This window comes from Bidens hawaiensis, unplaced genomic scaffold, assembly GCF_021521415.1.
Source record: "Bidens hawaiensis isolate Kalapana, Puna unplaced genomic scaffold, B.hawaiensis_p1.1 tig00013493_1, whole genome shotgun sequence".
NCBI classification, from domain to species: Eukaryota; Viridiplantae; Streptophyta; class Magnoliopsida; order Asterales; family Asteraceae; genus Bidens; species Bidens hawaiensis.
In genome coordinates, this window is record NW_027492143.1 from 240,575 (window position 1) to 265,115 (window position 24,541).

The window sequence follows — 24,541 nt, forward strand, 5'->3', positions numbered from 1 at the left end:
CACAATCACGAACAAGGAAGCAAAACTTCAACCTATCATCTACCACGTTCAAAGGTTATCCGAAAAAGGATAAGGAAAACCTACACTCAGTCCAGATACGGGTAAAGTTCAGCCATCCTACTACGTGCAAGTGACGGTCATACCCGCACAATCATGAAAGAGGAAGCAAAACTTCACCTATTATCTACCACGTTCAAAGGTTAACTTATCCTCAAAGATGAGGAAAACCTACACGCAGGTCAGATGGTAAAGTTCAGCCATCCTACTACGTGCAAGTGACGGTCCTACCCGCATAATCACGGAAGAGGAAGCAAAACTTCACACTTATCTACCACGTTCAAAGGTTAACTTATTCTAAACACTTGGAAAATTGCTAATTTAAACTAAAGTCATATAACGTTTATAAAGCAAGGAATCCAATGAAAGAAGCGGTCTTAGCCGCACAAAGATTTACATTTCATAAATATTCGTTACAAGAATGGCCGGGTAACTACTCGCCTACAAGAGTAAATCTATACAAACTAAATCTATCCTAGCAGCGGGAAGGGATCTTCAGGATCAGGCTTCAGGGCCACTTCCACTTGGACCAGCACCGTCAGAAGAGCGTGGCTGTTCAAGGAAAGCCTTAAGGATAGCTAGCCCATCATCAGCAGCAGCAACTTCATTCACCTTCTCCACCACCGGATGCGGGAAGGCGGCGTATTGATTTACTGCCTGGTCATAAATGGCTTCAGTATCTACATCGAATAAAGGGAAGTTGGAAGGCGGGATGCCTTTCTCAACGAACCCTAGACCAAGCAGGAAGCCGGCCTTTTCCCCATCCTCGTGAGAAGCGTTGAGGGCTGCGCTCATAGCATCGTCGTAAGATGTCTCTGAGAAGACACGATGCACAACCTACAAAGAAAAAATACAAGTGTCAGACCCTATTTACAAAGAAAAGCGTAAAAACATGAAAACTTACCTGAGACAACGCTTCTCGAAGAAGCCATTCCTTGGCAACCAGAGCCTCTTGGAGGGCAGCTTGAGCTTCGTTACGGGCGCGTTCGGCTTCATTCTTGTTGAGGTTGGCAAGCAACACTTCTTTAGCCGCAGCCTCTTCGACGCCCTTTAGCTTGCGCTCGGTATGGTCAAGCACCCCCCTCTGGTCCAAGATTTCTTGAAGCTTCTTAGCATCCTCCATCGCCAAGGCATCATGAGCCTGCTGGAGAGCCTCTAATTTGGCTTTAAGCTCTTCATTCTCCACGCGTAGAGGCTCGGCAACAGCTTCAGCCTTGGTGGCCCTCTCGGTTGCGTTCCTCGCAGTCTCCTTAGCCAGCCGAAGCTGTTCATTAACAGCTTGGGCAACCTTGGAACGGGCCTCGAGTCGTGCCTGAACTTCAACCTCAAGGGCCTTGAAGGCCTTCTCCTTTTCCGCAGCTACAACGGAAAGCCTTTGGTTCTCCTCCCGGATGGCCCGTGCCTGAGCAACTTCTTTAAGGCGAGCTGCTTTTAACTTGTCGTTTTCACGACAAAGCAGCTCGACGCGCGGCTGCATCCGAGCTAGGAGAACCCGAAGCTCATTGGTTAGCCTACCCTCCTGGTAGCTAGCCATGGCTTCCCCCAACGCACCACTAGGAGCAGCGTGACGAGCCCATTCCACGCACTCCACAGGGGTGCGAAGGGTTGTTCCTCGGCGAATGTTCCATCGTGGAACATACACTTCATTGGAATCCGACACTGCAAAAAACACAAAGCAGTTAGGAAAAGATGATAAAATATATATGTATAAAATATGCCAGAAGAACCCTACGCACCTGTAGGGTCAATAACAGGCCGATAGCCGCCGAACCCATCACCTGAACCCAAAGGAAATCCATCCAAGAGGTCAGGCAGATGGGAAGGTGGCAAAGATTGGAGGGAAGCCCCACGCGTACCTGATGGACCGGCCGTCGTTGCCGATGGCGGGGCATGGTAGCAGCTGCCGTGGTCGCCGCCGCGGTCGCTGCCGCAGAATCGGCAGCAATAGTAACCGTCGGCTCGGTGAATGATGCTGTAAAAATCGCACTCACAGCCGGCGGTGACGTCATCTCGGCTGGAACAGTCGGCTCAAAGGAGTGAGCAGCTGATCCAGCGGAAGCAGGCGCAGGCGCCTGGGTCGACGCCTCAGGTAGGCTGACCAAGCCTACCGTCATTGGCGGAGAGGTACTACTCGGCCCTTCACCCTGGAATGCGCCAACATCCACGCCTGCGTAAAGAAGAAAAGTGTTAAAAGACTAAGGATTAAGCTATGAAGATAAAAGCTAAAGGAAAGTTGTACTTACGGGTTTTATTGAGCCTAAAGGTACGGAGAGGCGGGGACGGACCCGATGGAGCCGGCCTCTTTGCGCCGGTCACCGTCGTCTTCTTTGGCTCTCCGGAGGTGACAGTTGCAACCTCCGGAGCGGTGGTCTTATCACCACCAGGATTCCCCGCCACCTATTCGCTCTCGGTCTCCGAATCAGACCGAGGCGCTGGATCGGTAGTGGAGGCCTTCTCTTTCCCCTTCCCGCCGGCAGCCTTCTTCTTCCGCACCAACGGAGGACCATCTGCGGATTCCTCATCAGAACATACGATTAGAGGAATTCCAGCAGAGGTTTCAACATTGAGGGGTCGAGGGTCGAAGAGCGTCTTACCTGGCCGACGGGCACTGAGGATCTCATGGCCTAGCGGATAGACCTCCACGAACCGATCTGCCGTTTGTTCGAGGATGGGCAACTCGTTCTCATCTAGAGCGCGAGTACCCATCCGTGCGGGACCGTCAGCCTCCCGCGGGTTTTGGAGCGACTGCAGGTCGTTCCCCTCTGAAATAAACAGGAAAAAAGTTAGAAGAAATTCAAAATCAACGAAAGGGAAAAAGGCATACCGTAAGGAACAGAGTTCGAACCGTATTCGAGGACGATAGGAATCTTGCGCGCATCAGCCTCCTTCCACACCCGGCTCATCCCCAGCATCACCATCCCGGACTCCGCAAACCGGTAAACCGGAGATTGGACCCGAGATATCTTGGCAAACCATTCCGCCTCCTGGTAGCTGGAGGCGTGAAGACTGGGAAGTGCCTGCCCGTTTTTGAATTTCATGGCAATGGGGATGGCGCGGGCGGATATGAAGAAGAACTCCCTCTTCCACGCGCGAAGACTGCGCTCGGTCGCACAGATCTTTAAACCCTTAATCCGGGTTGTCAACGTGTACCACCCCTGGATGCACCTCCAAGTGTAGAAGGTCATCAGGCGGTCAACATAGGGCTCAACGCCCAGTATCCGGCACACCCACTCAAAATGGCGAATCTTGGCGATCGCCATGGGGTGCAACTCGGTCAAATGAACACCATGCCTCTCAAGGACACGGTAAACAAACTTTGTCAATGGGAACCTAAGATTCCCATAGACAAAGAATGCTGCATAAACCCCGATCTTGCCTCTGGGGGCATCGTACACGGTATGATGGGGTTCAGGAAACTCAGGCTCGAGAGACTCGAGCATGAACTTCCTGACGACATACCGGTACAGATCGCCAGGCAGAGCACACTGGCACTCACCAGCAGTACTCTTATCATCGGCTGTAGATTCAATATTTCGAGACGACATCTTGTGAAGAAAAGAAGAAAACGATTTCGGGAGAATGCTTGCCTGAAAAGGATGAGTATTCGCCGGAAATCACTTAAAAGATGAAGAGAAGATTGAAAGTGTGGATTACAAAGAACCCTCTCCCCCTTTATATACTAATCGCAATTAATGCGGTGAAATTAATGCGGAGGAGAGAGAAAAAGAAGGTGCAATGAAACTATGACACGTGGCAAAAAGCAAGCTGGCAACAGCTGTTGACAGGACGCATACCATTAATTTCGCGGCCACGCGCCCGAAAAATCGCGCCCACGCGCCTGAAAAAGCGACTGGAATGACCATGTACTGTCACGTCACCATAACTTCCTGCACGTCCTGACACAGTCAGAAGAAACCGTCGCACGACGTTTCAGATGTTTGGACTGTTCCTATCTTTCCACCAACTCTTCGAATTTCAAAATTCAAAATTCAAAAAGATTCAAGTGAGCGGGAAAATACCCCTTACCTTGGCAACCAAGTAACCGTAAGACGGACGCGGGTACAATGTTAAGGCAAAACCCTTCACATACCTAGCACCCGCAGGGAATTGAAGCCAAGAATAACTTGGCAACCAAGTAACCGTCAGACGGATGCGGGTACAGTGTCAAGGCAAAACCCTTCACATACCTAGCACCCGCAGGGAATTGAAGCCAAGAATACCTTGGAAGTAAAGTAACCGTAAGACGAGTGCGGGTACAGTGTCAAGGCAAAACCCTTCACGTACTTAGCACTCTGCAGGGAATTCAAACCAAGAAGGATCTTCTGGGCCATGCTTGCGGAAACGTGAATAACATTCCCGCACGACGTGAACGTCGAGAACTATATTGTTTGAAACTCCAAGATGGAATTGGTGGTTTCAGCATAAATGATCACTATGTCGAAAACCACCAAAACCCCATGGAGAATCCACACAATTGGGACTCAACGCTCCTGACGCGCGAGGAGGTTACAAACCTACCTGCTTCACACCCAAAGATCAAGCAGAAAAGTCGGGAATTTCTGCGTGACATCAGGAAAACCGCGGGATGAATCACCACGGAAAACCGATAAAACTATACCCTTTTCAAAACCCCTTGCTAAGTCCAAAAGTTCACCTCACTTTATTAAACATTCATGAGAAGAACATTGGACTGGGGGGACTTGAAGAGGTAGGTCCCAGCAAAGTCCAGTTGGACCCGCAAGACTCACCTTGAACAGGGACGTCTGCGCAATGACCAACTGCTCCAGCAGGACACACCATACTCAAAGAACCTTAAGCGCAGTACGCCAGCTGTACCCGCAGGGAAAGCCTCCCAATGGTGAAGTACCCCGCCTGTTCCCGCAGCTGCGGATACAAGCCATCAGGGAAGGCTACCCGCACTAACAGCAAGGCTACACGCACAAGGCAGAAGTTACTTCAGTAGTCACATGAAGAAATGAGCAAGGCGGGAACACTCCCGCCTAAATGAGCCAGTCCGTATGCTTCTGGAAGGTCTTTCGTACTATACCTACTAAGGTATGGGCGGAACAGACAGTTTGACCAGAGCAGCCCATGAACTAATCACAGGGTGACAGCTCACCGACAACAATACGAGGAGCACCCTCTAGTACTGTTTGTCACTGTTAGCCGCTGCCTACTCACCAACCCTAACGATGGGACGTGCGCAGCCTACAGTTGGTGGAACAGTGCGTAGTCGGCTGTAAAAGGAACAGTATACAGCCGACCTTATTACTGTTGGCCGTAACCTATCCACCAACCAGTATGGCTTGTGCGTGGTCCACTGTTGGTAGAACAGGAATACTATTCAGCCGGCTGTACCTGCTTGGAAACCTACCTTCGGCTATAAATACTCCAACACCTTGGAATGGTAAGGACATCATCTGATATCTCAATCTTATCTAGCAATCTCTTAATATACACTTACATTCAGAGCAATCTAGTCTGATTCTCACGCCGGAGGGTGGTCACAAGGAGGAACCCCCCCCCCCTTCTCAGTGACGAGCTTACGGTGTCTGTTTTGCAGGTCCCCTGAAGAACAACTCTCTGCTGGACCTCATTCCCGTGGGAAACATTACTTAACCCCCAGATTATCTATAATCTGTCCAGGGTTCACTTAGTGTTTCTTCAATCATCTTTTAACAGATGTCTATGAGGAGATGAATGATGTTCGGAACCCTGATCGTCGCGTACGTGTACACCTTTATTTTTGTTATTGTCATCCCCGTCATTTATGTGATACAAACAATGTTTTTACTACTTAGCAAATTATTTTCATAAAAAAATTGTGTATTTCAGTTTCATTTTGTTTACTTTTGTGGTTCTTATTATTATATCCTTTGTTAATCAATGGTTATATTTGACAGAAAATTGAAGTAACATTGGGTGTGAGCTTTATAAGTGATGATGAAACGTGCAAGATCAAGAATGTGGTATCTAGTGTTGAGGGTGTAGAATCTGTTTCCACTCACAAAGAGATAGGAAGACTGATTGTTTGCGGAAGTTTTGATCCCTCGGCAGTGGTGAAGTGTCTGAGGGAATTTAAGAAGATGGCTCAGATCATAAGCATTTATCCATTATGAGCACATGATGAATTCTTTAATCTATCACAAGTTTAGGAAGTTGTTTAGTTGCTATTGTTGAGTTAATTGGCTGGATTATGGGTTGGCACGTTATCGAGTCACTGGTGACAGGTATCGTGTCGTCCATCAGATAAAATAACTTGGAGAAAATATGTAAATAATTGAAGAGCTGCAGTTTTATGTACCCCATTTGTTTGTTCAAGAGTCAAGACCTATACTGACCAGAACTGATTCTTATTTCTAATAACATGTTCAAAGTCTACTACCAACACAATTTTTACATTTCTAACCAACAAAATAAAGATACATATCAAACTCAAATACCCACTAACGAGGCCAATTCTTGGCACACATCGATGCCTCAACCCTTTTCGGCCCTCAGCAAACACACTCGTACTCGACACACAAACAGTTCAAATATATCGAGCCATTTTTGATAGTTTCGGATGCTTAACCTTATTCAACTTCCACCGCCCGATAACATCAAATTCATGAACACAGGTAAAAGAGATTCTTCTAGGTACTGGTCAAACTCTGACTTTGACTGTTGACTTATAGTCTCCATGAAATGCAAATCGAAATCAGTCAACCCAAGCCCATTACAACGACCGATTGTGACATCGAAATACACATCCTCTATTTTCATATTTCCATTTTCACAACCTCTTTTTATTCACGAACCCCTTGTGACATCTCATAAGTTGAATTCCAATGAGTTCGATCATGATTGCTAAAGCTTTTGTATTCAAAACCTCAAGTCGTTGCTTGAGGTTTATAAACGTCTCCACTAATAGAACAATCACCATATTAACACGCCACCCTAGAGAGAGACAGGTCTCACTGAACCAGCAGCTTGGAGTCACATGTCACTATCTTAACCCGACCCACGTTTTCTTGGCATTCATCATACATGAACACAGCATATTGAAGAAAGAAGGTCCACATGTTGTCACAGAATCTGTACGTGTGCAGATGCCCCTGTTTATGTTCTATAGGATTGTAATTCCTTGCTTGATTTCATTGATAATCGACCCTATATATACAATAACCGAATCCCGTAATTTATGGGAACAAATCCTATCTCTATACAATGAGATCATTATCAATATTTTCACAAATATGTTACATAAATATATGGATACTATTATACCCCCGCAGTCGAAGCTGGAGGTTCTCGGAGGCTGAGACTGGATCGAAAGTCTTCGAACAATGCCTTCGGTAGTCCTTTAGTAAAAATGTCCGCCACTTGATATCTAGAGGGGACGTGTAATATCAAGCTCGATGTGCTTTGTTCGTTGGTGTTGAACTGGATTTCCCGAAAGATAAATCGAACTGATGTTATCACAATATACCAAAGAAGCCCGTGTGAGAGGTCGATGAAGTTCAAGTAGCAGATTTCGCATCCAGCAAATATCCGCTACGACATTAGCTATGCCTCGGTATCCCGCCTCAGCACTAGAACGGGAAATTGCCGTTTGTCTCTTTGATGATCAGGAGATGAGATTATCACCAAGATACACACAGTATCCCGTATCCCGATGTAGAACGACGTGTGTCCGGACACCCGGCCCAGTCAGCATCGGTGTAGGCACGTAGTGTAGGAGACGCTACTGGCCTAGTGTGAGACCAATATCAGATGTGCCATGAAGGTACCTGATTATTCTCTTCAAACTGTCCCAGTGGGATAGACAAGGAGAGTGCATATACATACAGACTTGCTGGACCGTGTAAGAAATATCTGGTCTGGTAAAGGTTAGGTATTGGAGGGCACCGGCTAAGCTCCTATATAACGATGGGTCTTCAAATTCAGGTCCGGAAGAGCCGAGTTTTCCTTTGGTGTCTACGGGTGTGGCTACTGATTTACAAGATAACATGCCCGCTCGATTTATAATGTCACGGGTGTAGTTTTTCTGAGACAAAAACATTGTGTTACCCATTCTTGTTACCGAAATACCTAGAAAATGGCTAACCGGACCCAGATCTTTCATAGCAAACTCTGAACCGAGTCAATACATGAGGGTAGCTCGAAGCCTCTCAGAGGAGGTGGTCAATAAAATGTCATCGACGTATAATAACAAGTCCGCCATGTCCAGACCATGATGATAGATAAACAAAGAGTTGTCGCTCCGACATTGTGTGAAACCCATGGAAATCACGAAATCTGTAAACCGTTGGTACCATGCTCTCGGTGCCTGTTTTAGACCGTAAAGTGACTTCTTTAGTAAGCAAACATGATCCGGTTTCGATCTATCTTTAAAACCCATCCGTTGATACATATACACCGTCTCGTTTAAGTGACCGTGCAAGAAGGTATTGGTCACATCAAACTGATGAACGACCCACGATTGTGACAGAGCCAATGAGAGAACCGTGCGAATCGTGGTCAGTTTAACGACCGGACTAAATGTCTCCCCGAAATCCACGCCAACCTGTTGAGTTCGGCCATCACAAACTAACCGCGCTTTGTAGCGCTCCAATGAACCATCAGATTTAAATTTATGCCTGAAAATCCACATGCTATGAATAACATTCATGTCTGGTTGGCGTGGGACTAACTACCATGTCTTATTACTAGTAATAGCATCGTACTCGTTGGCCATGGCGTTTCGCCATTCAGGTGTGGACAAGGCGTCTTTTGGTGATTTCGGTAATAGTTCGATGGTGGTGGCGGAGGTGTTGAGGTTGAACGTTGGTTTGGGTTTGGAGATCCCGTCCGTTGCGCGGGTGCGCATTGTTCGGGTTGGTTGAGGTGGGGGCAGTGGAGGTTGAGCTTGTGAGACGGGAGGGGAGGATGGTTGTACGGGTGGAGGAATACCCGTGGCCGGTGTGGTAGTTCTATGTCGGCGAGAGTATGTGAGGATTTCGGGTGGAGAGGATGGCGGTGTGGAGCAGCCGGCTGTGAGGGGGTTGCCGCCGGCGTAGTTGTTGTGGTTGGTGTGGAAGGTGGTGTGGTGTGATTTGCGGTGTTGGGATGATGGTGAGGTCGTGTTGAGGTACCACCGTGGCTGGGTCCTATGGTGGTGGTAGGGGACGCGTTTGGCTGGAGATGGTGCCAAACGGTTGGGTGGGGGGTATTGGGTAGGAAGTCGTAAGGGTTCGGTGTTGGTGATGGGGTGTTAGTATATGGGAAAGTGGTTTCATCAAAAATCACATGACGGGAAGTGATTAGTTGACGAGTTGTGAGGTCGAGACAACGGTATCCTCTATGGTTGGTGGGGTAACCGAGGAAAACACAAGCATTAGAACGGTATTCAAGTTTGTTAATGGTGGTCGACGGTTTGATCGGATAGCAAAGGCATCCGAACACACGAAGATGTTCGTATGTGGGAGATCGATTGTAGAGGGTGGTGGTGGGGCTGTTGAGTTTGTTAGGTTTGTTGGGTATGATGTTTAGGAGATAAGTAGCGGTTTCGAGAGCGTAATGCCCCAGTACGTATTGGGTAGATTGGCATGGGCAAGGAGAGTCTGAACCATGTTGTTTATGGTACAAATTTTTTTTCCGCTCTCCCATTTTGGGAGGACGTGTATGGGCACGAGAGGCGAAAGATCATATCGTGTTGTTCGAAAAACTGGTTGTAGGAACTATTAACGTATTCCTTACCATTGTCACACTGAAGTTGTTTAATTCGTTTTTCAAATTGAGTGTGAATTAGGTTATAAAATTTACAGAATATGTTATAAACTTGTGATTTTCTAGCAATTGGAAAAGTCTATTTGAAATCTGAAAAATCATCAATAAACAAAACATAATATCGGTGACCCCCGGAACTCAAAACTAGGGAGGTCCAAAGGTCACTGTGAACAATGTCAAAAGGTGCAAAGGTGCGATTACAAGAATCTTTAAACGGGAGCTTAACGCTGTTTCCCAAAACACAAGGTTCACACAAAGTATTATTCGACTTAGAAAACGAAATAAAAGAGGATTTCTTGAGGGTTTGCAAAGGTTGAGTTCCCGGATGCCCAAGACGTTGATGCCACAATTTCTGAGAAATCGCCACATTTGCTGAGTGAGATTTAACTTTGGTAAGCATTTGTGGCGTCAGAAGATAGAGATCACCTGAACTGTTGCATCTGAGGATACGGATCCACGTCTTGAGGTCATTCACAGTAAAACCAAAAGGATCAAATTTAATAGATATCCAATTATCTGTAGTTAGGCGACGTACAAACAATAGATTATGAATTAGGTTGGGTGCGTATAGGACATTGGTTAATTTTAGGGGTGGGAATGGTGGTTTTAGGTTTGATCACCTTGTCCAACGACAGGTATGGTCGACCCGTTTCGAACAATTATATTACGACTAGTGCTATTAGTAGAATAAGACGAGAAGTTACCTGGTTGATTAGTCATGTGAGTTGTGGCACCCCTGTCCATAGCCCATGGAGAGTCGGGAGGATTGAGGGACATGGTGTAGAGGGCTTGCTCGATGTCGGTTGGAGTATACCCTGCTGCATAAGCCTGGTTTGGCGTGGGTCCAAGAATCCCAGGAGCTTGACTAGTGGTGGATCGTGGTGTAGATTGGTACGGGCAGGGGGGTTGGTTACTCCATGAGGCTGATGGTTGCGGTTGACCCCAAGCGGGCTGAAAAACCCAGTGTACCGGCATGGGAGCCGAGAAATTTTGTCCACGCCCCGAAGAGGACCGGCCACTGTTTCGACCGCGTCCCCATCCCCTTGTTTGGCCACGGCCTCTGCCACGGTAAGAGGTTGGTTCGGTGGTTCGATGTTCTGGGTGAGGTGACTCCAATTTGGCGGTGGTGGCATGGAGTGCCGAACCGGCTGTTTGTGAGGCAAGCTGGGCCATGTTTGTTTTTCGATCATACTCGCACATTAGTTTTGACCGAGCTTCATGGAACGAGGGCAGTGGTGTGAGGTTGGAGATGAGCATGGCAATACCTTCATACTGCTCGTTCAGACCAGTAACCAACTGTTGAACCATCTTTTCTTCGGTTAGGGGAGCATCAACGTTGGCCAATTGATCGGCCAGAACTTTAACTTCTTGGCAATAAGCGGCCATGGAGTCAAAGTTGTCAAGGCTGGGGTTATTCAATTTCTGGGTGAGATAGATGAAACGAGACGATTTGTTGTCTTGAAAAAGAGTTTCAAGTCGTCCAAGCTTCATGAGCGGTGGTGACGGGTTTAAGAATGGTGTTGATGAGGCCCAACGAGATGGTGCCATAGATCCATTGGATAACTATAGCGTCAAGTCGATCCCATTGGTCGTCCGGGGTTGGGGCCGCAGCCTGTTTGGCAGCGTCAGGTGGGGTGGAGGAGGAAGCAGATGTTGTGACACGATGAAAAAGGTGATCAGACACTTGATATGCACGACAGTGGATCTTGAAGAGGGTGGACCAGGAAGTGTATTGCCCGGTTTCGTTGTCAAGAACGATGGGAATTAGGTGGCGTATGTTGGATACAGTAACAGCCGGGTGAAGTTTTGAATCCATGGCGAGATGGTGAGTAGAGGGTGTAAGGTTGCAGGATCGGTGGTGGTGTAAACTGCCGTGAAGGAGAGGGAGAGAGTAGGGCCGGCGGTGGGGGGTGGGGAGGTTAGGCTATTGATACCATATAGGATTGTAATTCCTTGCTTGATTTCATTGATAATCGACCCTATATATACAATAACCGAATCCCGTAATTTATGGGAACAAATCCTATCTCTATACAATAAGATCATTATCAATATTTTCACAAATATGTTACATAAATATATGGATAAAATATATGGATACTATTATGTTCATAATATATGAGCAACCGCACAGCGAAGATGATTACTTTGTTAACAAGCCAGCAAGGGTATATCCGTCATTTACATAACGTTATAAGTAAAAGTGGCAAAACAAAACAAGTCTGTTGAGTCAAACCGGGATATCTTCAAGTTCAAGCGAAAACAGGTTGTTGTATCAAATATATAACTAGTAAAATAAACGAAAATAAAACATATGATATTATAAATTCTCTAGTTTATAAATTTATCATATTTTGATGTTTAAATTTTTACCATTAATATATCAATAACTAGTAAAATAAAAAGAGAAATAAAAAAAATTAAAAAGATTAACAAGCTTGGCTCGAGCTTTAAATGAGCCGAGCTCGAGCCAAATCAATTAAAGTATTAAAGAGCATGAATATAATTTTTCAAAGTAAGGGAGCAAACGTGAAATTATTACAAACCACTGGAAGGCAAGAAGACATGGGTATCCATGTAATTAACTCTTCATCTTATCATTTAAATTGTCAAATTGGACACCTACTTGATCTAATAAACTATTGTCCTATTTGTGTGACCGCATAAAAAAATCATACTTGGTTATTGTGTATTTTGATTTTAAATTTTAATATAGGAAAGTTGCTATTAATTAATACTTCGACAAGTAACCATGTCAAGTGAATGATTCACAAACATATGACCAAACAAAATTTCTTGTTGTCATCCATCAAGGAAATAATTGAACTTATTCGTGAATGATTCACAAACATAAACGAGCAATTACAAACGAACGCAAACAATTCTTTATAGACAATAATTTTGCTTAAGTTTATATGAAAATATTATAAAAATTATAAAAAATGCTTAAAACCTTTACCGAACAGAAATAAACACTAGCGATCATAAATAGACATAAATAGAAACATTAATGAACGTAATGAACACAACGGAAAGACCACGACCTATGTTCGTGTTCACTCATTTAGCTAATTAAACGGAATTATTTGTTTACATTGATTTATTTATCAAACAACATAAAAAAATAACTTCTCATCGAATGTTTGGCTCACTTATAGCCCCAACTTTAATCGAATATGTAATATTTTTTATTTTCAACATTGTATTTAGAAAATCAATTAGATTTGTAAATCGTGAAGCATTTATATAAGAGAGTAAAGTTAAAATACAAAGTACAACAAAAATGAAAATGGTGAGAATGAATCTAATCCATGGATCATAAATTTGGATAGTGGAGATTAATTTAAGAATAAAAATTAATGAGAAGGGCAAGAAGGTTACCCACTTATGATGACATTCTCTCTTCACATGCAAGAAGCATGTCAATTCCTCCATTATTTTAAAACGTCTATAACTTTTTCATACGACATTTTTTTTAGAAATTTTTTTTATCATAAAAACAAGCGTTTTTTTATCTTTAATATGAATATCATATTTTTATATAAAAATAAAAAAAATTAGTGGGTTTTGTATATTGTGTTATTTGGTTGTTCATTATGTTTTTCCATACATTATGTTATAGATTTTAATCATTGTGTTTTTCAATTGATACTCATATCAAAGATAAAAATTAAAACAAAGATTACTTCATTGTGTATTTTTGTTTGTCATTGTGTCTTTGTGCTCAGCATTTGTCTTTCTACTTATCAATTGTGTTTTAGTCACTGTGTTCAACATTCACTTAAGTTGAGAAAAATAGTATTATGTTCATTGTGTATTACGTTCAAGTCATTGTGTAATTTGTAGATTCCATTGTGTTTTACGTTTCAGGTCATTGTGTTATATGTATTTACCATTGTGTCTTACGTTTCAGGCTATTGTGTTATATGTATTTACCAATGTGTCTTACGTTTCAGGTTATTGTGTAATATGTATCCATCATTGTGTTTTATGTATTAGATAATTTGTTGGTATTTTTCATTATATTTATATATTATTACACAACGACGTTATTAGTATTTAAAAAAACACAATGATCAGTTGAAAGACACAATGGTGAAAAAAAACACATTAACAAACAGAAAGACACAGTGGTACGCAAAAAGACACAATAGTGTAATTTTTTTTTTATTTTTATATAACAAAATCATACTCTTATTAAAGATAAAAAACCGCTTGTTATTATGGTGAATTTTATTTTTAAAAAAAATATCATATGGAAAAGTTATAGACGTTTAAAAATGATGGTATTAACAAGTGACTTGCATGTGGAAAGATAAAATGTGTACTATTACTTTTATACCCTTTTCTTTTTCCTACTTAACACATGTCAATTAGTTATGACTTATCACACTTTTCATTTTTAATGGCCTTTGTAGAATAACTCAACCCTTGTATAAGATACTTATGATGTCGTTTTCTATGCTTACATAATTGTTTTTAATATTCGCAAGTGTGAGAAATTTTGATGCAAACTGGCCAGCTGCTATCCAAGAAAGTAAGTCAGAAGCTACTATTTGAGAAGATTTTTGATGGCTATATATTGTTGTCTTTTTAAACTAAATTTCACAACCTCTTTTCTTTTCTAAGTTCATTTCATTGGCTTTTACTTCATCCTCTTCATCGGCCACGATCCCTCACAAATATGACGTCTTTCTTAGCTTTAGAGGGGAAGACACTCGGTATGGTTTTACCAACCATCTTTATGAGGCGTTAAATAAAGCGGGAATTAGGACTTTCAGGGATGATGATGAGGCGTTAAAAAAATATCATATGAAAAAGTTATAGACGTTTAAAAATGATGGTATTAACAAGTGACTTGCATGTGGAAAGATAAAATGTGTACTATTACTTTTATACCCTTTTCTTTTTCCTACTTAACACATGTCAATTAGTTATGACTTCTCACACTTTTCATTTTTAATGGCCTTTGTAGAATAACTCAACCCTTGTATAAGATACTTATGATGTCGTTTTCTATGCTTACATAATTGTTTTTAATATTCGCAAGTGTGAGAAATTTTGATGCAAACTGGCCAGCTGCTATCCAAGAAAGTAAGTCAGAAGCTACTATTTGAGAAGATTTTTGATGGCTATATATTGTTGTCTTTTTAAACTAAATTTCACAACCTCTTTTCTTTTCTAAGTTCATTTCAATGGCTTTTACTTCATCCTCTTCATCAGCCCCGATCCCTCACAAATATGACGTCTTTCTTAGCTTTAGAGGGGAAGACACTCGGTATGGTTTTACCAACCATCTTTATGAGGCGTTAAATAAAGCGGGAATTAGGACTTTCAGGGATGATGATGAAATTCGCAAAGGTCAACAACTTAAGCCAGAAATAGAGAGATCAATAACCGAATCCAGGGCTTCAATAATTGTCATTTCAGAGAAATTTGCAACTTCAAGATGGTGCCTTTGCGAGCTGTGGTTGATTCTAGAGCAAAAAAGAAGTGTCGGTCACATTGTTTTACCGGTGTTCTATGGCGTTGACCCTTCAGATGTCAGAAACCAGAGAGGAAGCTTCACTATCAAAGAAAAAGAAGGTTCAAAATGGACGCAGGATAATGTGAAACGGTGGAAGGCGGCCTTAACCGAAGTGGCCGATTTGAAAGGAATGGTTGTTTCAGGGTATGCTTCAATATTATATAAATTAATTGCTACTCATAAAACTTTAACTTTAATATGGACATTAAATTGTGCTTGGCTCTGCTTATTTTCTTTGATATCTGAAAGGAATGTACAGTAATTTAAATATCTGGCTCTGACTCTGCTTATTTTCTTTCTTTTGTTCCAGATATGAAAAGGACTTTATTGACAAAATTGTTGGCGAAGTATACCATCAATTAGGTTCAAAAATGCACAGTACTCAGATTGATCTAACGGGAATAGAGACTCGAGCTGAACCTATTATTTCCTGGTTGAGATCTGATCAGCCTGATCATCCAGTTCTAGCAATTTGCGGTATGGGAGGAGGTGGCAAGACAACACTTGCAGAACACATTTATTACTCAAACAAGAATTACTTTGATCGCTGCAGTTTACTTAAAGATATCAATGAGAAGCAGCCTGGTGATTTGCTTGGTGTGCAGAAACAGCTTCTCAGGGATATTTCCGGAAATAGTAATATGATGATATCAAATGTTAATGAGGGAGCATTTCGGCTTCAGAAGGCAATACAAATGAATAAAGTGCTAATAGTGGTTGATGACATTGATGGCAAAGAAAAACTAAGCACTTTATTTGGAACGGAGGCTTTCCAAACTCAAAGCAAGATCATCATAACTACCCGGACTCTAAACATAGATACATGGTTTGGGTCCATATCATGGAGGTGTAATGTCCATGAAATTAAATTATTGAATCCGCAAGAATCATTGGAGCTTCTAAGTTTGCATGCCTTTGGATCCAAATTTCCTATGGAAGATTTCAAAGAGCTTGCAGTAGGGTTAGCACAATATTGTGGAGGCAATCCTCTAGCTCTTAAAGTATTAGGTTCTTCTTTACCTGTTAGGGCTCAAGATGATGAGTGGACAAGAGATAACATGATTGAAATATGGAGAAGTAAAATGGATTCATTGAATTCCATGAAAGGAGATCTTGATAATAAAATCGAATGTGTACTACGGAAGAGTTTTGAATCCCTGCCATGTAAGAGTCATAAAGAGTTGTTTCTCCATATTGCTTCTTTGTTTATTGGTGTGTATGAATACGAAGTGGAAATGGCACTCGAGAAACATTGGTATGCAAAATCTGGGGTCACAACCCTCATTAATAGATGCCTTCTTACAAAATTAAGAGATGGACGTTTGACGATGCATAATCTCCTTGAAGATATGGCAAGTAAGATTGTTTCTGAAGAGTCCAAAGATCCCTCAGAACGTAGTAGAATCTGGCAAAAAGATGTAGCTTATCATTTGTTGAAGAAAGGACATGTAAGATTCTTCCAGCCTATATCATTAAATAAGCCTTCTTTAATTTCATGTCTTCAATTAATCAGGGTTCAAAGAAAATTGAAGGTCTATTAGTACAAGAGCAAGATACAGAGCAATCAATGACCTCGGAGGTAATGTTTATGACTTAGTAAGATTACAACGATTTTACTAATATCATAAGTGTCGTATTATATAGGTATAAATAGCGTTTGTTTCCATGAAAGTGTAAATGTAGCAAACAATACGTTAAGGTTTAACTGCTGTTTTTTTTAATATCATAACTAGTGCTAAGTGCTTGTGCGCTAGCATTTCCCTGTTTGCAACTACAATCGAATCCAGCCCCAAAAAAATGAGTAGTAAATAGTTTGTAATTTCTTCCTCACTACTAGTTGTGTGTATTTGTTTTATAGTTAGTTTTAAGGATTTAACAATCAACATTCACATTTAGGGCATGTTTGGGATTCCTTATTTACACCTCCTTATTCCTTATTTAAGGAGTTTTTCATAAGTTATAAAATCCTAACTTATGAAAACTCCTTATTCCTTCTTTAAATTGTTTAATAAGTTAAATTACCCAAACACTATTTTCATTTATAAAAGTGAATAAGTCATAAGGAGGTAAAAATAAGGAAACCCAAACACCCCCTTACATTTACATTTACATTAGGGGGTGGGGGTGGTCCGTGATGGGGGCTCCCATCACGAGTGATGGCAAATGGAACACCACCGCCACCCCTTTCATCACGAGTGATGGGTGGGTTAACGTGATCAGTGGCGAAGCTTGGGCTTAGTCACGGGGTGACCGAAGTTACAGACTTAAAAATTTTCGGGTCAACGATTCGGTTCGTGTCGGTCATTCGGGTCGGTCGGTCATTCGGGTCGGATCAAACAATATGACATCTATATATCTAATTTTTCTTCATATTTAAACAATTGTCCGTACAATAAAAAAACAAAATAATTTTTTAACTAACAAAGACCTAAAATATTCATAATGATGCGAGAGGAAAGGTGAGTAGGGATAAGCAAATTCGGTATTGATACCGATATCAGTACCGAAATCCGTACAGATTTGGTACCGTCGGTACCGAATAGATAACAAAGTTTTGAGTTTTGGTACCGGTATATCTCAAATTTTATCTTCAATACCGGTATCGAACCGAATATCTTGGTGTCGGTACCGGCACCTGTACGGTACTGATCTCATCCCTAAGGGTGAATACCTAAAAGAAAAATTGCAAAGACCTAAAATATTTATAAAGACAAATCTTTTACTATTCGACTACAATTTTGTAACTTTTGTTTATAAATATTACGAGGTTTTAGAAAAAAACCAAACAATGGGGTATTATATTTAAAAAAAAAAATCAGTGGTGACCGGTAGCATTTTGGATAAATACATCGAGGTGACCGTGCTTAATACCTATAAAAATTTTCAAGAAAAATCGCGAGGTTTACCATACTAACGGAGAAAATGGCAGTGGCCGGGGCCACCCCTCGTCCCCTCATAGCTTCGCCCCTGAGCGTGATGGTGATCACGTGTTCAATTCTTTCACTCTCTCTATATATATATATAGGTTTTTGTGTGAGTGAAATGAGTGTATTTAGGGGTATATACATATATATATATAGCCCCTAAATACACTCCTTTCTCTCACACAAAAACCTATATATATATCTGCAGGGCCGACTCCGTAAAGACGAAAAAAAATTGCCAAAGGCCAACTTTTTTTTGGGCCTTAAGTAAAAAATAACATTTTGTTGGGTTTAAAACAATTTAATTATAAATGGGCTTATTTGATTATGATTTAAGTTGTGTAAAAAACTTTTGTATAAAAATAAGATTAAAATTGTCTCATATAAGACTAGAACCTACAACATTTTGACTAGATGTCATACTCCTTTACCACTAGACCAAGCTAGTGGTTATGTAATTGTGTTGAAACATTGATTATACACATGTTTTTGATAAAAATACATATAATTTTTTTTTTTGAAAAAAAAAGTTTCGGGCCTAGCGGGGTGTCTGGCCTGTGGCCGTCAACTATCCTGCCATGCCTCAAAGACGACCCTGATATATATATATATATATATGTATGTATGTATACCAAAACCCATCACTCTATCACCACCCTCACTAAATTCCATCACTAGTGATTGAATGTGGTGGGATGAGATGGCACACCCCTCATTGAATGTTGCAAGTGATGGAAAACAACCACCAAAACAACCACCCCCACATCAAGGATGGACCATTAAGTGTTCTAAAGTAAGTGAAAGTCTCCAAGATTGATTTTATTCAAAACAATTACAACAATAAATAGGCTAAATATGAATATGGGGATATAATCTCTCCCAAAATAACAATTAACGATAACAAAACCTATGAATTATGGTTGACTGTTAGCGTGTCTACTAACATTGGTGTATGTGTACACCCTTCAACATTCAAAGGTAGCGCAATATTTGTCGAACTCTTTTTTAACGATAGCTAGGGAAATGTGATAGTGTGATAGTTTACTTCAACACGTACAATTAACTCTAGATATGAGGCATGCTAAATTTGCAGGCATTTAAAACAAATTCGCTTATAAAGATGGAGAACCTAAAATTCCTCCAACTCGAGTATGTAAACTTCACCGGGACCTACGAGAATTTTCCAGATCTAATATGGTTTAAATGGCATGGATGTAATCTGAGAACAATACCCCCAGGCCTATTAACAAGCTACTTGGTGGCTTTGCATATGACTTGCGGAGATTTGGAAGAGTTTGACCCACCCATGGTATACAGAATTCAATATTTTGTTATATCTCTTTACCTTTAAATGAACAATGATAAACTCAACTTGTCATTTTATTCTTGTAACAGGTTCTTAACTCACTCAAGATTCTAAATCTTTTTGACAGTAGAAATCTTGTCAGCATCTGCAATCTCATTCGACTCCCTAAACTTGAGCAGTTAAATCTTAAATGTTGTACCAGTTTGACATACATTTGTAAAACCATAATAGACCTCAAGAATCTTTCTTACATGAACTTGAACAGTTGCACTAAACTATGGAAGTCGGATCCAATATTTATTTCTGGAAAAATTCCAGAACTGCCTTTGTTTTCCTTACCCCAATCACTATCTTTCATGGATTTAGGTGGCATTTCATTTGAGATGTTGCCCAGTCATATTGACTTAAAAGCGCTTTTGACACTTGATTTGACTGCTTGTTCAAACCTCAAGTGTCTCCCATGTCTCCCAAATATTTTAAAGTGGTTGCATGTAGATTGGTGCTCATCACTGGAAAATATAACATTCCAATCTGGCCGATTTACACTTCTGGTGCTTGATTATGAAGGTTGTTTTAAACTGTGTGAGATTCAAGGACTCTTTAAGTTAGCGTCCATCGCAGAACTTGATGAAGAAGATCTAAAATTTATGCACTGGATTAAAGTATATCAATATCAAAAGGTGGACTTGGTTGGTGATGTCATTACTATAGACAGAACTTTTAATACACAGGTTCTCTCTCTCTCTCTCTCTCTCTCTCTCTCTCTCTCTCTCAAATAACAGAATTTTGTCTAGCCCATCACAAATACATAAAATTAAATTGTAATTGAATTGAGTAAGAATGGAATAAGAATTTATCACAAACTGATGTAATATTAATAACTAGCGGTTCACCATTCCCAACGTAGCTTACCCTACATGTCAAAATATCTTTTGACATACATCTGCCATATTTGAAAGGGCAGATGCCCTCTTAACATCCGTCATTTTAAATGGCAATTGTATATAATGACAACGTAGCTACTGAATATGATGTCACGTAAGTCACACATTTTTCTCTATGAAATTGTTTACTTTCTAAAATAAAAATATTATATAATAATAATTAACTATATTAAAAACACTAATATATAATAATATGTTTTTAATTTTAATTTTTAAAAACATAACAGTATTAAAAACACTAATATATTGTAATATGTATTTAATTATAATGTTAATATTAAAAAAATACCTTTTGGCCGACATCTTCCATATGAAATGGAAAGTGTCTTCTTGACATCCGCCATTACAAATGGAAGGTGACTTTGATTGACACTTCAGTCTTGCTTTTCTTTTTATAATTTGTTTTTTACTTTTATTTTATTTTTAAAAAGACAATATTAAGTATTAGAAATATGATTTTTTAATAATTAAAATTAAAAATATATTAGTATATTTAATAATACAAATTATTTTTTAATTATTAATTATAACATTTTATAAACAATGATTTTTAAAAACTAAAATAAAATTAAAAAATCATTAAGAAAAGTGTGACTGAGGTATAAAGACTGGTCACTATTCACACTTGCCATTTACAATATCAAATGTCAAGAATACAATTTCCATTTCATATGGTAGATGTCGGTCAAAATGTATTAATTAAAACTAAAACATATTACAATATATTAGTGTTATTAATATAATTAATGTTTTGGACAAAAATCTATCAAGGATAACTTATCCAAATTCGTTTGGTGAGGATTATTGCTATGATGATGAAAACGAATATGTATTAATTGCAAACACAAACACACGGATTCGTTATGAGGAAAAACCCTTGATCTAGTTCGGATCGCTAGCACAAAAAACCCCGGTTGATGACAAATCGTCTACCACCACTTGATTAATATGAAAAATGAGGATACAAGGTTGGAGATTATAATCAGTGTTTACAATAATCCTGTGTGTGTGTGTGTGTTGTTGGCCTACTTTCCCTGTAGCTGGTGTGTTATATATAGGGTGTGCCTTAACTAATCATAACTCAATGACTTTATGAATAATAAAGGTATTAACTAATTTTCCTAAAAATCTGCCATTACATAAATATAAACGTAACCACCACTTTGACCACATGCTTCATCACTCTGTCTGCCAAATAAGGGTAGACCAGGTCTCTTAACCGTTACATCTGTCAAATATAATGTTATACATAGGAAACACTCATTAGTAAACCCGACGAGATCTGACTAAGGATAACTAATCCACGAACATATGCCAGGATAACGTATCCACAGTGTCAAATAAATATCTGTGCCCTAACAATTGCCTCCAAAATGGCGGTTATGATAAGATCACAGCTGTCATTTTGCCTTTGAAGTCAAACTTCTAGCAAAAGCATATGAGATTTGACAAACTGGATATAGTTGTCATATATCTATGGAGTTTCGTTGGGAACTTCCCTCCCGGCTGTGTATCCTTCTCCCTGCAAATCATGAACAACTAGTAACACCTGTTTAAACCGAGTGGATGGTCCATCTTTAAATGGTGAAATCCGGGTTAAGATTTTTGGTAAGTCCAGGTGACTTATTAATAATAATACGTTAAAACTTTTGGCTATTTGCTTGTTATTTGTTATTCTGAAAGCGTAGCTGTTATAGTTAAGATCCATAGAAAGTTTTAATAAATGTTTTAAGAAAAGCTTTAAGGATAGAATATCCTTGTAAAAAAATTGAGAATACTGGACCTTTATATCCATAAAGATATAAATTAAAATCAAACAAGTATAAATTGATAAACTGGAATCATACCATAACATCTAATTAGATCTAAGTTACCATAAGTGTTGATTCTTCCGTGATCCTTGTAAAAAATAAATTAAGGATCTTGGATCCGTAAATGGTAATCCTTCTGTGATCCTTATAGTTGAACTTTTAGGATACCTGATGCAAATAACTTATGAAATTAATTGGGATTAAACCCAACAAACTGGGAAAAAGCCCATAAAATAAACTGGGGACAAGCCCGTGCAACTGGGGACAAGCCCGTGAAATGGGGAGAAGCCCGTGAACTGGAGACAAGCCCAAAAACTGGGGACAATCCCAAACTGGGGGCGTTAACTGGGACTCGCCCAAACCTGGATTTAGCCCAAACGCGAGTGACGTGAAAAGCCCAAAACCTTAGCTAACATGAAAATGTTGGAAACCTTTGTCTTGAGATAACATGAAAATGTTATAAACTGATGGTATGGTACGTCTACCATAAATCGTAGGATCCTCCATATAGCCGAAGACAACGAAATAGTCAGCCACTAAGCGTGTACTGGTCCCGCTGCCCGGACTATACGTTGGATAACATGTGCTCCAGGCGAGAGTGTAGGAACTCTAATTTATAAGAAAGGTGAAAACCTTTAAATCTTGGAAGATATGACCATCGGGTTCATACCTTAATCGTGGGCAAGGCCAAGGGAAATAGTAAAGTACCTTAAACGGGAAGGAGAGGTGGCCAACCTCTTAGTCATTGAACTTCTCAATAGAATCTTGCATCGTTATTTAAAACTTGGAAAGAATAAATGTGAAGAATACATTTTCCTTAGGATAATAAAAAGAATATGAAATGAATAAGTGATCAGATAGATATTACCAATTTTATAATCCTTAATTCTTTAAGGATACTCGATCCTCTGAGGATACTCGATCCTCTGAGGATACTTGATCCTTATCAGAAAAAGTATTTCTTGAGATTGATAACATTCCATGCTCTTGGTAACCTATTGCCTTCCATAGTGAGCAAATGATATGCCCCATATCTTGCTTCCGACTCGATAAGATAAGGATCTTCCCAGTTTGGTGCTAGCTTTCCATCTGCCGGATTGGTTATATTTTGGAAGGCTTTCCTCAATACCAGATATCCTTCTTGAAATCTTCTGATCCTTACACTCTTGGTGTATGCCCCAACTACCATTTGTTGATATGCTGCCATTCTGATTATTGGCTTCAGGATCATGGATGCTTGTTCTGGTGGTAGGAACCACCATCTTTGTAGAGATTACAGCCTCTGAGCCAAAAACCAAGGAGAAAGGTGTTTGACCTATTGCATCTTTGGGTGTTGTCCTGTCAGCCCAAAGAACGTAAGGTAGTTTTTCAGCCCATTTACCCTTTTTGGATCCCAACTTTTTCTTCAAATTGTTGATGATGATCTTGTTACTTGATTCTGCCTGGCCATTAGCTTGAGGATGAACTGGAGTGGAGGTATTCATCTTGATGCCCCAACTGTCACAAAAGTTAGTGGTTCTTTTCCAATAAACTGGGAACCATTGTCACGAACAATTTCAGAAGGGATACCAAATCCAGTTATAATATTTCTTTTAATGAAGGATATAACTTCCCTTTCTCGGACTTGCACGAATGCATCTGCTTCAATCCATTTAGAGAAGTAGTCTGGCATAGGAAGCATAAAGACCTTTCCACCTGGTGCCTTTGGTAGCTTGCCTACAATATCCATTCCCCAATTCATGAAAGGCCATGAAGAGGATATAGGATACATAGGTTCTGCTGGCTGGTGAAGGATGTTTCCTTGCCTTTGGCAAGCATCATACTTCTTTGAGTATTCCATTGCATCATTCTTCTTGTTGGCTAGAAGTATCATGTCCTAAGTATCCTGGAGAATAATTCTCTCCCCCCCTGTGTGGTTGCCGCAATCTCCTTCTTGGAAGTCTTGGAGTACCTCTTGTATTTCAGGATCCTCGATGCATCTCAAGTAGGAACCTGCAAGAGATTTTCTATATACAATATCTTGTAAAATGATAAACTGTGATACCTTCAATCTGAAAGCTTTAGGATTTTCTCCCGTAGGGATTCTCCATCCTGGAGGAATTTCTTGATTGGGAGGATCCAAGATCCTGCTTTTGGAGAGGATGAAAGATCATTAAGCTCATCTGTGCAATTCACTGTTACCCCCACAGCTTTCTGTTCTCTAATTGCCGAAGACAATATAT

General features: G+C 40.4%; 2 protein-coding genes across 2 annotated transcripts in view; both read left to right on the forward strand.

The window, feature by feature from the left end:
• Positions 1 to 24,541, forward strand: part of LOC143544179 (disease resistance protein L6-like) — a 304,085-nt gene that overhangs the window by 219,509 nt on the left and 60,035 nt on the right. The gene's annotated exons all lie outside the window — the stretch shown is intronic.
• Positions 14,807 to 24,541, forward strand: part of LOC143544177 (TMV resistance protein N-like) — a 159,007-nt gene continuing 149,272 nt past the window's right edge. The window contains exons 1-4 of the mRNA XM_077036329.1: positions 14,807 to 15,478; positions 15,645 to 16,782; positions 16,848 to 16,913; positions 19,352 to 19,567. Of these exons, the coding sequence (XP_076892444.1) occupies positions 15,003 to 15,478; positions 15,645 to 16,782; positions 16,848 to 16,913; positions 19,352 to 19,567 (1,896 nt within the window). The 5' untranslated portion in view covers positions 14,807 to 15,002. The remainder of the gene's footprint in view (positions 15,479 to 15,644; positions 16,783 to 16,847; positions 16,914 to 19,351; positions 19,568 to 24,541) is intronic.